This window comes from Lagopus leucura, unplaced genomic scaffold (assembly GCF_019238085.1).
Source record: "Lagopus leucura isolate 7727_CA_CO unplaced genomic scaffold, USGS_WTPT01 Super-Scaffold_797, whole genome shotgun sequence".
Taxonomy (NCBI): domain Eukaryota; kingdom Metazoa; phylum Chordata; class Aves; order Galliformes; family Phasianidae; genus Lagopus; species Lagopus leucura.
In genome coordinates this window covers 2,158,956-2,174,534 of record NW_024962259.1, presented here as the reverse complement: position 1 = coordinate 2,174,534, position 15,579 = coordinate 2,158,956, and the positions used below count along the sequence as shown (strand labels likewise).

Genomic DNA, 15,579 nt, shown 5'->3' with positions numbered 1-15,579 from the left:
TTCAGCAAGGTGAAATCATGTGCATGGATTATTTCCCTGATGAAACTGATTCACTAGAAATTAGACCTAATCTGGAAAAGCCAAGACCTACAACAATGCCACAACATCACCAATGGTTTCATTAGAAACACCACCAAATCAATGTCAAGCACGTTATTTTATTTGTCTAGGATGATGTGTCCTTTAAGGTACAAAAAAAGTACTCTTCAATTTGCCACAGGTTTTTAAAAACATAGCAGTCTATTGCCTACAGGTAGGAAAGTTTTAAATGTCATATAGTACAGAAATATTACCAAGTTCTGATGAAATGCAAGGTATGTTAAAACACTGTTAGAAGCTGTAATTTTTTCCTTTCTGCATTAAAAACACAATGCGTACAATATGCAGCATTTTTATCTTAAATGTCAAGGACAACATAACCTAAATGCAACTACTCCTCTTTAACTTCAAGAAGCGTAAATGGATAACTGTTTTCACACTGAGCAATTATTTTTGTCACATATAGGTTAAATGACAACATTTGAACGTACAAAAAACCATGGGTTTTATTAGATAAAATTATCCCAGAAGTATCTGTACACCTGAGCCTGTGAGTATAAGAAAGTGTGGTCAGTAGCAACATCTTTAAGAAAAAACAACAAGGAAGGTTCTTGCATAGCAAGGTGTGAGGTTAAACCCAGAAGGAGCTTATTCATACATCAGGGAAATCCCAGCTCACTGAACAGAAGTTAACTGCGAATCAGTGCAAAAGCTTAAGTCAAATGGTTGGAGAGCTGCATACAAATCATGGCTCAGTAACTAGATTTAGGAAATACGAGACAGTCATTTACGCAGTATGCAAGTGAGAAAGAAAAAGAAACATCTGCAAATTGCATCTTCTTTTGACTACAACTTACTCTTCTTGCCAGCAACTCCTTATACAGGAAACAACAAAGCCATCTGGAACGCCTCTCATAGATACACTGACACCTGGAACTGTACATTTCTAGGGTACTTGGCAAGATATCACTTAGTTCAGCAGTGGGCAGTGACATCTCACCAAACGCTTCCTACCACGTTACCCGTTACAGTAATTTTGGCACCAGTGTAGGAATTCTGTAACGGGATAACAGCTGCTTAAAAAAGAGAAGTTCTAAATGCCACCTCGGGAGCCAAGTCAGATCTCCTTTTCCACTTCCCTCCCCACTTACTCGTAACACCTCTGCTTTCCACCAGATCCCCAGAGCGTTACAAACATATCAGCGCACACTCAAGGACACCTACATGTGTGGGGAGAACAATTATCTCCATTTATTTTGTTTCATATACATCCATATTTTGAATTTTAATACAAAAGAAAAAAATTAGAATCTGACAAATGTTTACAAACAAGATACCTTCAAATAGATTTTACTCGTTTCAGTCTGGTGTAGAGTAAATGACAAATTGTACTGTTATATTCAAGGCAACAGAGTCTGTAGTCCATGACCACTTAGCCCAACCTTTATGCAAGCTTAATTGTTCTGGTTTCTTTTTAATCTACCATGAATGACAAACTCATCGTTGATTCCCAGTTCTGTGTGTGTGCACATGTGTACATAGCAGCTCCTTTCATAGAAAGAAAAGACATCTAGAGGTCTTCTTGTACTTTTACCTACAGGAATCATGTTAAGATACAGAATGGATTACATGTGACCGGGGCTGGATTTTATAAGAAAAAATAATTAGCTGACAAATGAGGGCAGCAATAAAAAAGCGTCTTTTTTGCAACAATAAATAAATACAGTCAAAGTTTTCTGTGTGGACTTTAAACCAGCTTCTTCACTGAAGAACAGACGTGGCATTTCCATGGAGTTAAACTTGACCCCATTTACTGTATCTTTTTATTTTCTTGCTCTTTCTCCTTCAACAAAACAAAGTTTTCCTGCTTCTGCCACCATAGTACAACAATTTGATCTTGACAAGAAAGTGGTGCTGCTGATTTTTATTTCTTTGTCCTTTGGACAAAATAAGCCAAGGATATAATTTGACTGTTGTGACCAATAAAAACGCAGTTTACATCGAGTCTTGTCAGGATAACCTGACTAAAAACATCTGGCTTCTTAATTAAAAATTTTCAGACAACCAGATTCTTGCTCGTTTGTTAGGTTTACACGCAGAACTCTAAGAAGCTGTAGACTGCAGTTTGTTGTTATGGGACCTGCAGAGTACAGAAGAAAGTGAAGAATTAAGCACCCTTCATTTTGGGAAACATAGTTGCTGCAAGGTGTTGCCACAGGTAAATCACTAGGAGGGAATTACCATCGTGTTGCTTCTTTTTTTTTTGTCTTAACTCTTCCAAAAAACCCACTTAATTCTCCCTGAATTTTATTCACATTTTCATGTCCTGCACACAAATATTTCACTGGTTGCCAAATACAGTGTCACTGAAATATTTCAAAATGCCTGAAGTCAGTTTTATTCTCATGTTTACATAACAGTAGTACATCAAAAGGAAAGGAAAAAGACAATTTATACAGGTGAATATTTATAATAAGGTGTATTCAGCCTAAATTTATTCAAGAAATCCTTGGATTAACTTAATAGAAAAAACTGAACCAGGCATATTAAAAATCACATCTCTGCTTATCACCATTCAGCAAAACCCTTCTTTGACATCCACAATTTTATTAGTGACTGAAAATAAAACAATGGGATACATGGCTTCCGAGATGAAATTTTCATTTCTCTCATTACAGTATTCCAGGAATGGGACAATTTTTTTTCCCTGTTAATACATTTGCATTTAACCAGCAGGATTTGCTGGTAATAATAAAAATACTCATTGTTTACTTTTTAGACAAATGATTTGGATTTTTTAGGGCTATTTCATGTTATTGAATTGTACAATAAAAGAAATTTCTGATTCCAGTTAAAACAGTTCAGACTAAAGATATCACAATCTGCAAGAGAAGAAAGGACACAGATGGTATAAATGAAAAACAATAACAAATAAAACGCAGCAATGAAATTACTGTGTAAGCAGTGGATGCTGGATAACCAGCAAATGCATGATGAAAGAAACGTGAGTTGAGAACTACCTAATAAAAATTATTACTACAGTATTATACTGGGAAGGAAAAATGCTGGTCTAATCCATTTGGTCTCACATCCTCTCTCAACAATATTACACTCCCATGGGATTAGAGCTTCCACAGCGGTAGGTATAAAGCAAAGTGTTCAATTTACTTGATTAGAAACGAATTTAATCCTGCATTAATACCTCAGACTAGGAACCTTAGTTTTGACTGTTACAGTCAGATGGACAAATTTAACTACTGCACACATACAGATTTCTGTATGATGCTGGAAAGCAGTCAAGGTTTGTAATTCAGTTACAGTTGGCTCATGTTGGAGTACAGCAAGGATACAGATAGACAATAGAAAAATCCATAGAACAGTGGCCTATTCGTTTTCAGAAATGTCTATGTTAGGTAAATACTCTTCAGTCTTTCTACAGAAAAACATTAGAAAAGAAAATTTGATTTTAAATACTCAAATTTGAATTGTATTTAGATTTTCATCTATCTTTAAACTATATTTATCTCTCTGATTGAAACAAGGTAAGTTATAAAACGATTAGAGAAGCAAACTATTTTAAGTTCTTTCAGTGAATTATAAGCTTCACAGAAGAACAGTCTCTTTTCAGCCTCTAAAAAGGACTTGGTGCACAGTAGAACATAATTAAGACTCAGAACAGCACAGAGTATGTCCTGCTTGAGAAATGATTCCCATTTAAGTTTTCTGCAGCTATGACTTAGGGTCATTCAAGTTTTCTACAAGCATTATATTAAACTTGTATACAACATCTCATTTTGAATGAGTATTACAAAGTAATCTAAAAAAAAAAAACCCCACAAACATTTAAGCCCTAATATTGATTAAAATGACAGTTGGCTGCTATAGAACAGGTTTTTTTCCCCTTTCAAAGAAAAGCAGTTGTGCAAGTAAGCGCATGGACAAGCAAATCTTTGTATGAATGTAAGGTAAGCTTCTAAAAGCATTAAGGAGATTTTAGGGGACCCACAGAACATCTATGATTAGGAACACTTTAGCTTACCTGCTTGCCTTAAATCCTTTTAGTTTCTGTACAAAGAATGATTCAAGAACTTCTGCACATTGGTAAAAAGGAGAGTCACTTGGATTGTAGTAACGACAGTTATCAAAAATTTTGGTCATATCTGCCACAAACTCTGTGACCTTTTTGTAGTAACGCTTCAGTATTCTTTCTTCCATGGTGGCAAGGTCTTTAAAAGAAAGCAAAGATTATTAAAGCGAGGCCTTTTCAACTTCAACAGAAGTTAACGTTATCAGAGAGCAGGAAACAAAGCCTACAGAAGTTTAGTTGTATTCCCAGGAACTCAAGTTGTGACACAGTAACACCAGTAAACCTTTACAATAAGCACTTATCCATGAATGTGCCATGTGCAGCTGAATTAAAAAGCACAAGGTGATCCTGCAGATGTTGGTTTCTTGCAGGAAGCTATTTACTATTCCTGAAGAAATTAAGGAAAAAAAACCAAAAGTGTGAAAAAATCTGGATTCTTGAACTTCACTTTCCTTACAGCCTTTACTGGGACTGATCCAGGCATGAACATTTAATCCTCTGGTCACCTGAATTCATGACTCACCTTAAGCAAATTTTCTAAATATGCACTAATATGTGCATATTTATCACATGGGACAGATGAAAGATTTCAAGTGTACTACCACACAAAATACTAGTGCTCCCACTCCTACCAATTGGATACATTAATGAGACAGGAATGACAAAACAGTAATTGTTCTATTTTAATGCAAATGTAAATTAAAAACAACTTTTAATTGGAAAAACAATGACTTACCTTTGGAAAATACCCTTGAGGTGCTTATTTTCAAACATCAGTTATGGAGAATGTGTGAACACACTGATGGGCAGATTATCTCGTGTATTTTAAAATATGCACATCTACTTGCAGTACTTACAAGCATAATAGGTAACAAATTCGATACTCCTAATCCCAAAACTACTTGCTCATCACGAGATTGTTCTAAAACACTTACCCATTGGTTCTTTAATAACACCATAATAATCTGGTGCATCATTGGGATCTACTGGTTCTAAGAATGGCCAGGCCATCTTGTGAGCCTGTCAGGAAAACAACAGGTAATTAACAACAAAAAAATAGCACTCTTCAGTAGATACTTTCACTAAGTTGTAGTGAAATGCTTAAGATAAGTATTCCATGGTACAATAATGCCAGTTAAGTCCAGCTGAGATGGTGGCACTTTGCACAAAATAAGGTCTTGTTCCAGATTATTTTTTTAAAAAAGGAAACAGCAACTGGAAGAGAAATCAGAACTCCAAGACTCATCAGATACCTCTTGCAGAGTAAAGCATCCCACCCTGCTGCAGTTTGTGTTCTCACCTGTAAAGAGCGCAGAACTCTTCTTAACCCTTCGTAGTCTTTATCGGTCAGCGGACTGAGGACAGTCATGGCATCTTCTGTGGACTGACATTGTGGACACACATACTCATCAATGAGATCAGCCTCACTTTGCAAAATGCCAACACACCGACCGTGATACCAGTTCTGACACCGGTCGCAGCCAATGTAAAATCTGCAAGGTCCAAAAATACGTTAGTGACTACACTTATTTAAATTAAAGATTACATTTAAAAACATAAACCTGCAGTCCCTTGCACACAAGATACCCGACACAAATACAACAGTATAGCACGTGACATTCTGGACTGACAAATTCTAATTACGTTATTCAAACTGCTTTTGTATTTACAGACTGAATTACAGAACATTTCACAATTAGTTACTGCATTTTCTGCTAGACGCTATCAAGCATTCAAGGTTTCAAAATCAGCCATCTGCTTTAGAGCTGAAAGGAACGGTGTAATGCCAGCAATATCTCCCAAGCAGTATTCCCAAACAATTCAAGGTACATTTTCTGCAAACTGGACTACAGCTGGGCTCCTATTTCACTCTGTACAAACATTTTTCATATGGAAGCATCAGTGTTGTAGTTGAGTACTGAAGAGGGTATTTACGAGTCAGAACCTTACAGAAAGATGCCAATCACATATCCCCATACTAAAATTATGCTTTCTATCCAGATCAGACTATAGCACAAAAAAATCCACTGAATACCACATTTGACAATTACTGAAAATGAATTTGTATTACAAATGAATACAATATATGCAGAATATCTTTTTTCTTTGTAAGGAACAGGTAACCAAAGTCAGAGCAGTTTGCTACCTAGACATTAAATAAGAGGTTCTTATCAGAACTCACTGCGACTCATCATAAGGTGTTCTGCAGATACAGTACAATTCCTCACTGCTGCCCTCTTGTGCCCGTTTACAATCATTACAGATGTACACATCCATTTTCTTAGCCTCCTTTTCTGTGATGCCAACACATTCTCCATGATACCAGTTAGTACAAAGATCACAGCCAATATAGAACCTAAAAGTATTCACAATGAAAATGACAATGTAATTGTCATTTCAAATGGCATGGCACTTTTCCCTGCATTTCTCTCTGATGCACTTTCTTGCTGGCCTACTTTCAAGTTTCTCTTGTTTTCCCTGCTTCCTTGCATTCTATCCTTACAAGCTAACATCTCATGCTGCAGCTATGCTGTTGATAAGGTCACTTGGGTCAATTTCAAATTGACAGTTTATTGAAATGCACATCAATATGTAACCAGACCTTGACAAAACCGGTCTAAAAACACATCTCCAATGTGCGTGCAAAAATTTGTAAAAGGCACAAGAAGACAAGGCCAAAGGAAAAGATGCACATTTTCAAAATTGTAGCTCAAAAGCTACTTAAACATTACTTTAAGATTTGAAAATGCAGGTCTCAGTTAATTTAAAAAACAAAAGCAAAGCGCAAACACCAGCTAGGAGTTACAAGTATACTACGAGGAACATGCATTCCAGCCATGTGCACCATACATCTTGGTGTAACATGATACAAAAAAAACTGAGTCAGGACATGGCTGTCATAATTTTAATTTAGGGCATGGGGGAGGCAGGCTGAAAAACAGAGATTCAGCTACTGAGAACTGCAGTAAATCGGTACGTTGATCATTTTTCAGAGAACAGTGTCTACTCTCAGACAGCTACGTGACAGAACCAGATGTGGTATGACACAACGTGAAGGGAACCAGGTACAGAATCATGTGAATGGGACCTTGCACAGAATGACGTGACAAAACTCTAAAATATTATGCAAGGATGTTTGACATTTTGTGTATGGATACCTCAGAACACACCTATGACTCATGGAAACCAACCAGATGGGCGAAGTTACACATTCATTCTCTCTGCCTGAGCAAAAGCAAGCTGACCCTGGGGATCTTCCTAAATCTTAAAGACCACCAACCACCTGCACTATGTTGCTTTATCAGTTTCTGCAGCCCTACCTAATTCATCAGTCTTCAGCCAACCACCTCTCAGTACAAACCAGCAGCAGGACAACAGCTAGCCAACGCTCCATGAAATGAACACCCCTGCCTTCCTGGGTGTTTGCTCCATTTACTCCACACCTACCTGCCCATTTTCAGTCAGACAAATCCTGAAAATGGCACAAACCGACCTTCCATCAACAACGGATCAACGCAGCTCCTTCTAATCAGCAACAACTTAGCCATGGTCTTTTTCCCAAAGGGGATCAGACCGAGCTGCTCCAATCTGGAGCAAGAAGCTAAAGTGAAACTCACCACCCAGAATTCACGTTCACCACAGGCTTCACATTATGCTTTAACAAATCAGCTGAATATAAGTAGGAATCTTAGAATGATGTCCTCATTGACCACCCTCCATACAACATACATAGAGCCTACAACCCTGGTGTGAAACCAGTGAGAACTAAATGTAAGAGCCTAGCAATAGAATAAGTAATACACAGAATTACCTTGGTGGACTTACTAAATCCTAATGAGAATAGGGCATTTGAAACACATCTCAAATAATCTCAGATTCACATCTATCCTCTTGAAAGCAGAGAATAGACACCAGTACAAAGAGTATCTGATGCCTACACGTGTGTATATACACATACATATGGACAATGTTTACCAGGAAGCTCTTTTTAAATTTGCCTGATTGCTTTCCAAATAGTGGAATCATAACATAGCTCAATGGTACAGTCATCATTTTTAGGAACATAACATTCAGAATTGACAAGAAGCAGAACAGTAGAATTGAATCATATTGCTCAGGGCACTGATCAGTTAGTAACATCTCACTACCTTAATTCTATGTATTTAAGCACTGCTACTGATTCAGGACACCAAAATTCACACTATTTTTATCAACTTATACAAATGCCCGCTGAAATATAATGAAAAGCAAATCCTTTTGCTCACAGAATTCATTCATCCCATTTTACTTTTGCGACAGTTCTACTGCTGACTACCTGTTGTTAGTGCTCATACAGACCAGCACTCAGCATCACAAAAGGAGAGCAGGTAACCTCCTTCTAGGTTTCTGTCATTCAGTGAACTTAATACAGTATTCTTATTGAGATAGACAAGATACATATGCCTCAGAAATAATAGTGAATTACATCCAGGACACTGGGAGTCTGCAGTTTACAAAGAGATGCTAGCACAGATAGTCTACAATTTCCCACGCTGATGTCAAACTGCAATGGTCAGAACTACCGAGCACCTAAGATTAATAAAAAAAACACCCCAAAGGCCTCAACTGAATTTAGTAATATTAATTTAAAAAAAAGAGGCTAGAAGGAACTGCAGGAGATCCTCCAGTCCTGATCCCGAGTTTGAAATGAGAAACCATTCCCAGAATTAAAACACTGCTCCATCTCTATGGTTCACCTCTGTTATCAGTATCGAAAGCACAACCAAATGGTATCAATTAATACTTCTTGTATCATCACTCATTAAGCAGATAAAATACTCACATGGAACTGGTCTGAAGTCGAATTTCTTTTACACACATTATCTATCAGACAGCTATCGCATAGCAACTATAACTAAGGATGTTAATCACTTCCAGCTTCAGCAGAAACGCTTAACACTGTCCCCTGCCATCCACAAAATCTCCCACTCCAGCATTTAATAGTGTTCTTTGCAAGATTCGTATATAGCATTTCCTCTTTCACAGAAATATTTTTCCTTGTCCGTAGGGAACTGCAGTTTTCACTTTGTCAAATGCTCACACGCTTAATTTTTGATCAAGCTCAGAACACACATTAATATACAAAAATGATTCCAACCCAAAACATTCTCCAAAGTGAAGTGCAGTCAAGTAACATGGAAGCTCCTTTACTGGCTAGCAATTAAAAAAAATAATGTATTGGAAGACGGTACCAAAGCTAGTTCTAAAGAGCATCAGCCACCTGTCCAGTTCACAAGAAACTGCTCACACCAAACTGTCACTTGCTTCCGAGGCAGAGGCAAACGGCAAAAAGAAAGAACAGAGCGGAGGAAAAAAAGAAATGTGCATGTGAGACAGAAAGATCATACAATGGAAACATGCAGACAAGTAGAAATATAAGTTATGTACATTAATAGATAAATCAAGTATGTTAATAGTTTTGTAACTGCTAGTGAAAAAGAGACTTTTCTCTACACCTTACTGATCACTGCAGTAACACCTGATACTTCAGTTCTAGAACTGCCTTACCACTGCTAGCTAACTACTAAACCTACATCTAACATCACACATCAAAAACCAATGGCGTTCACTACTCACTTAGACTCATCATAAGGCGTTTTACAGATGCAGTAAAGCTTTGTGTCCTTCTTTGTTTCCTTTGAGGTAGTAGAAATCATTTTCTTTTTCTTGGACTTGGAAGCTGACAAGTCTCTCTCCTCATCTCGCTTTCTCTTCTGGGAGGATATTGGCATTGGGACTGTGGTGGAGGAGGAGGAGGTGACGCTGGCTGTGTGGTGCTGTGGTGGCGATGGCAGTGCTGGCGGTGGTGGTGGTGGGGTGGCAGTGGCAGCAGCTGCTGCTGCGGCAGCGGCTGCAGCTGCAGCAGCAGCAGCTGCCTGGGCTTTTTCTTTTTCTTTCTTAATTTTAGTCAAGTCTCTCTTTAGCTCCTCCTGAAGTATATTAAATAAATAGAGAGGGAGGCTTCACATGGTTATTCCGGAACAAGTTTAAAACATAGACATATACCCCCATGAGTAATTGAAAGAAAAATAATTCAAGTCTTCCCAAGGTGCAAACTGTTAATGTGCACAACCTGCAGTGATAAAGGATAGCACTCTTGGCACACTATGACCCGCTGGCTGCAGTTTTACAAAAACTGTTCAAGGAAACAAGGTAGTTTCAGCACGGGTGAGAAGCAAGAAGCTTGAAAAGGACATCCATTGGCTTTGCAGAGAACCATGCACACAAAACCAGACCTGCCTTCTGTACGTTCCCTTAAAAGCTCACCAAGAAAATAGATCCATTAGAAGTTAATGCTGAAACATTGCCCCCAACTTAAAATCAAGCAAGACTGAGAATAACTGTTCTTACCTGCACTTCAATTTGTAGTTCTTTGTCCAGAAGTGCTCTTTTTTTCAAGATTTCAGCTTTGAGCTGTTCTTTGTGCTTGAAAAGTAGAGCTGACAGCTTGGTAGCATTCTGTTTACTACGCTTCTGCTCCACGCTCTCTTCTCGCTTTCGTTTCTTAGCTGCCTGCTTCTCTTCCTTATCTATCTTATCCAGAATATATTTCATCACTTGGTTGCATACAATCATTCTGGTGAAGAAATAAAGAAAAAGTATATTGTGCTATCCCCGATTGAGAGAGCAGAATCATTTAGTTCTCCAGTCTCTGGAAGCTTCAAGCTAAATTATTATGTTTATTAAAATTAAATGGTAGATTTGGTATTTACTGTATAGCTCCCACTCATTCTTTACTAGATCACCAATGGGAGATACCAAGTCATGAATCAGAGGGCTGATTCCATTCAACCGATTCCTGCCTTTCCCTGTAAAACTCCTAACAAAGTTTAGACTACGATCAGAGACATTTTGACTCAGCTCAGTTTCCACTAACCCATTGGAAAGAGCTGGATTTTGTTTACTTTGATGCAGGATGAAAGCCATGCAAGCTGGAAGCCTCTAACTTGCTGAAAACTAATTCTTACTCTTCCCTGAGCACTGATATTACTAAGATTTTGTGCTTTGGCATAAGGATGACAAATACTTTTCAGTGTAAAGGACCGAATATAACTAAAGCAGTTTTAGACTTCCTCACTGCTGGCAACAAATCATTATTCTTCCATGTTTGCTGTACATCCAATTACAATCCTCTTTCCCTGCTTACTTGTCCTGTATATTTCACTTACTTTGCTTTATTTTTCCAGAAGATAATAAATACACTTTGATTTCCCTTCCCATTCTATTTTAAACTTCCTAGAAAATTAAATGCTTCTTGTTGCCAGAGTGACCATGAAAAATAACTCACTGACATTTGATCCAAAAATCAGACAAAATAGCTCTGGCTGGGAAAAGTAGCTGCTGCTACAGAAATCCAATTCAAAATACCATCTTGACTATCTGACACCATTCAATGAGGTGCATATGTTTACTTGTTTTCTTTTTTATCAAATTGTGAAACAAGCAGCATCTAGCTGCACCACTGTAATCAACAAAGCTTTTACTCTAACTTGATGATAAAAATCTGAGATGATGTCAAGATAAACCCAAGATAATTGACAAGCACTCCAAAATTTTGCGTTTAGCAGCTCCAAGGAGGAAATCTCCTCTTTTGTTCAATAGTGCCACCTTCCAACTCTTCAGTTCCTTCTGTAGAGTGGAACGTATAATGCTGAAATGAGACTAAGTGATGGCAAGGGACAAAAAATGGAAATAAACAACCATAATAAAGGACAGACTAAAAGCAGGCTTTTCTGCAACAGAATCATTCATTCTCCATTCTCTTTAAGGATGGATTTACCTTCAATTTAACAATTATGGCCAGCTCCAGACACACGCATGCAACACCTGACCTTAAAACATATTATCAAAGTAAAATCGGGAATATACAGGATTGAGTTACAATTCTCACCAATTACTTTCAGGTGCTACTTGAACCAATTTTAAAATAGCAATTTCTCTTCAAGCAGGTGTTTATAAACCTGTTTTATTATATATATTAAATGATGTTATAAATATAAAAGTTCCAATCTAAAGATACACCATGATGCATATTCACCTCTGATTTTCTTCCCTCTCAGTTGGAGTCAGTGTCTTCTTTTGTTTCAAGTGTTCTATGACAGCATTCTGTTTCATAACCACCTGCAGAACAACAGAGAACCCAAAACAAAATATGAAAACTTTAGCTGGTATTTCACAATACCACTGGGAGAACCAGGACATTTCCTAAGTTAGAAGAAAAAAAGTAGCATTTACTTCAGTAAGTGAAAAAATGGAATTGATTTTTTTTTTTTTTTTTAATCAGGGCAGCACTTGTTTAAAGTAATTATTTAAAATTTGAAGTCTTTTAAAATGAAATTCAAAATTCCTCCTCCACCTCCCAGACAGAGTAGGATATTTTGTTTATGCACAGTTTAAACCTAGGGACTAAACATATGTTGACAGTATTTCTTCAGTGATGGTACTTTTATTTAAGAAAAAAAAAAGTAAGAAAGAAGGTAAGATTCTATTATATAAACGTTGGTTTTTCTGTTTGTTTTTAAAGCCCCGCAGCCATCCAACAGCATTACATTTCAGATACCTCTTTGAAACCTCAGTTCCTTATAGCAGGCAACAAAAGTACTGTACACGTGTTCTGAACATCAGCTCTCCTATCTATAACCTATCTTTCCTGAACTGAGAATAACGAGATACTGTCCCAGCAGCTAGTGGTAAGCTGAATCAATGTGCCAAAAGACTGCAAAGATAGTACAACTGACTTAATGTGCTGAATTAATGTAGAATATTTAATTAAACTGCCAAAACCAATTGTATGCTAGCTTTGAAAAAATCAAATTAACTGCCTATCAAATGTATCAACATTATTAACAAGAACAGGCATTTAAAATGAAATTTCTTTCATTCATTAAATTTTTATTTTCTTCTGTTAACTTTACCTGTTTCTGGATAATGTCACTCTGATTAGAAGCCTGAAGGGTGTGCTCACGTTTAATTTCTATCTGTTGCTGCTTTTTCTTCTGTTGCTGCTCTCTGAGCTGCTGAACTCTCTGCAGCTGCTCCTGAACACTAGCTGCTTGAACTGTTACCACATTCTGAATCTGGTGAGCCTGTACTGGGCTACTTTGTTGAATCTGAATAGGTAACTGAAGCTTGATCTGCTGGGGTACACTGCCTTGTTGGGCTTGTATCTGAGCCACAACATGTGACTGAAGCTGAGAGAGAACTTGGACTTGTTGCTGAAGCTGAGGCACTGTAATAACTTTAGTTGGAGGCTGCTGAAGTTGCAGCTGAGGACGAGTTGGGGATTGCACAGGAACCTGATTTAAACTTTGAGTAGTTGGAAGGGTTGAGACCGAAGTCTGAACCTGAGGTTGCAATTGCTGCAGCTGAGGTTGAATTTGTATGGGAGCATGGGGCTGCATCTGAATCTGTTGTTGGGTTGTAGTCTGCACCTGAGCTGGTTGCTGAGGCTGGACTTGGGACTGGCCTTGTGGAAGGACTGCACTCTGCGGCTGACTCTGGACTTGCGCTGGAGATTGTCCTTGAGCCTGGGTCTGCGCCGGAGACTGCACCGGAGATTTAGATGACTGTGCTTCAGGTGTGACTGGAGAGTCAAGAGATGCTGGAGTTTGAGATTCGGGCTGGGTCTGAGTTTCAGGCTGAAGCGGTGGCTGTGGTGCCTGTGGCTGGGTGGGGGACACAGGTTGAGCGCTCTGATTCTGTGCTTGAGGCTGGACTTGCTGCTGACTCTGAGGCTGTGGCTGAACTGGCGGCTGCACTGATGTTGGCTGTGCCTGTAGAGCTTGCTTCTGCTCTGTAGCTGTGCAGGATTAAAATAAATTTCACTCACTTCAAATGACAAGTCTATGAGCTTCACCCAGTTGAGCCCTCCAGAACTACCGTAAAAATCTATGAAGAAATTCAAAGTATTTCTAGGCTCAATACATTTCCAGTAAATTTACTTTTAAAAGATACTTTCTCCAATTGCAAAAGAATTCCCATGCGGACTAAATTGAAGCCTCTTTTTCTCTTGAATAGAATTAATGCTTACCTGAGGTTGCAGTAGAAGCTGTTGTTGTAGTTGTGCTAGCTGTAGTAGCAGCTGCTGGCAGTGGGGTGAAAAGGAATCTCTGAATTGTACCATTTGGCATAGCTGCTTGCATAAGTTGTTGTCCTGGACCAGGTATTACAGTCACTCCCTGAGGGATTAATTGTAGTTGACCAGTAGTTTGACCTTGTCCCTGAATTACCACTGTTAATCCTTGACTGCCACCCTGAAAAATATTAATATGAATGTATTAGTGATACAATTCTTAGACAGATCTTGCTCAAAATCAGAGAATAATCATGGTTTTGGATTTCAGAATTTAATACTCATATCATTTATTTCCTACATACCATTTTTCTAAAATACAAAAGCAGCTCTGAATTAATGAAATAGTATAAAATTCCTTCAACAATGCTATCAACAGATAACTGAGCTGGAGTTAACAACAAATATTTTCATCCAAATATTGGCAAGAACCCTACCCAGAAAGGCACTAAAATGGAACATCTCTGTTCCTAGAATTTACAAGCAACACCAAAGAATGGATATTTTCAGATGCTTCCTCAAAAATTCCAACCATTTTACATCAAAATTCTGTGCAGTGCAAAGGTTTCCTTAATGACTGGGAGATCCAACTCAACTCTGAGCTCCTATGACTGACTGATCAGTTTGTAACCTGTTGTAAATTTCTGTTGCTTAAGATGACACTTTGGACATTAGAGTTCCAGCTATCAGTAAGTGTTATAGAAATACTTTGGTTCCATGAATCAGATAAAATTTCAGCTCATGACATCACTCCATGTTGAGAAACAGAGAAAGCAGGGTATCATCACAACACCTAGATGTCTAACTCCACATGCTTGGAATCCACAGAACAGAATGGGGTCTCAAAATAAATAAATAAATCTTGAGTCTTTTTCTACATAGAAAAAAATCTTTCTTGGCCACAAGCAGCCTGTACATTACAAACACCTACTTATTCAATAAACACTGAAAAGAACACTTATTGTGGAAACTTGTAGAAGCCTAATTTTTACACTATGCATAATTCTAAGTTTCTCTTTTTTCCAACAGATCCTAAGAATTTGAGAAGCTCTAATAATTTTTTTCCAATCCCAGATCAAGAGACAGTTTTTCCTCTGAAATTCAGGACGATTTGAATCAAAACTAAGTTTTCATACAACATCAGGAAATAAGGAAAAAACAATATGTTCCAAAGGTCTAAGAAACCAGCCATAAAAATAATAACTGTCCCACACTGCTGTTAATACAGAGATATTTTTCTATGCTGCTAAATTTTCCTGATGTTAGTTATACTACTGGGGAATACTGTTGGAAGACACATTTAAAACTTTACACATACTACTTAAGCTTCTTTCAGTCAGGT

At 37.9% G+C, this 15,579-nt stretch overlaps 1 protein-coding gene across 11 annotated transcripts in view; it reads right to left on the bottom strand.

Moving 5' to 3' along the window:
- Positions 1-1,264: 1,264 nt before the first annotated feature.
- BPTF (bromodomain PHD finger transcription factor) overlaps positions 1,265-15,579 on the bottom strand; it is a 46,638-nt gene continuing 32,323 nt past the window's right edge. For 7 of the 11 annotated variants that reach the window (XM_042865326.1, XM_042865327.1, XM_042865331.1 and 4 more), the window contains 10 exons: positions 14,196-14,418; positions 13,081-13,964; positions 12,204-12,286; positions 10,517-10,742; positions 9,743-10,095; positions 6,309-6,482; positions 5,427-5,619; positions 5,062-5,146; positions 4,079-4,265; positions 1,265-2,179 (listed from right to left, as the gene is read on the bottom strand). In XM_042865326.1, the coding sequence (XP_042721260.1) occupies positions 2,143-2,179; positions 4,079-4,265; positions 5,062-5,146; positions 5,427-5,619; positions 6,309-6,482; positions 9,743-10,095; positions 10,517-10,742; positions 12,204-12,286; positions 13,081-13,964; positions 14,196-14,418 (2,445 nt within the window). In that variant the 3' untranslated portion in view covers positions 1,265-2,142. Of the gene's footprint in view, positions 2,922-4,078; positions 4,266-5,061; positions 5,147-5,426; positions 5,620-6,308; positions 6,483-9,742; positions 10,096-10,516; positions 10,743-12,203; positions 12,287-13,080; positions 13,965-14,195; positions 14,419-15,579 lie in introns of all 11 variants that reach the window. The other 4 variants (XM_042865332.1, XM_042865334.1, XM_042865328.1 and 1 more) reach the window with 3 other exon arrangements.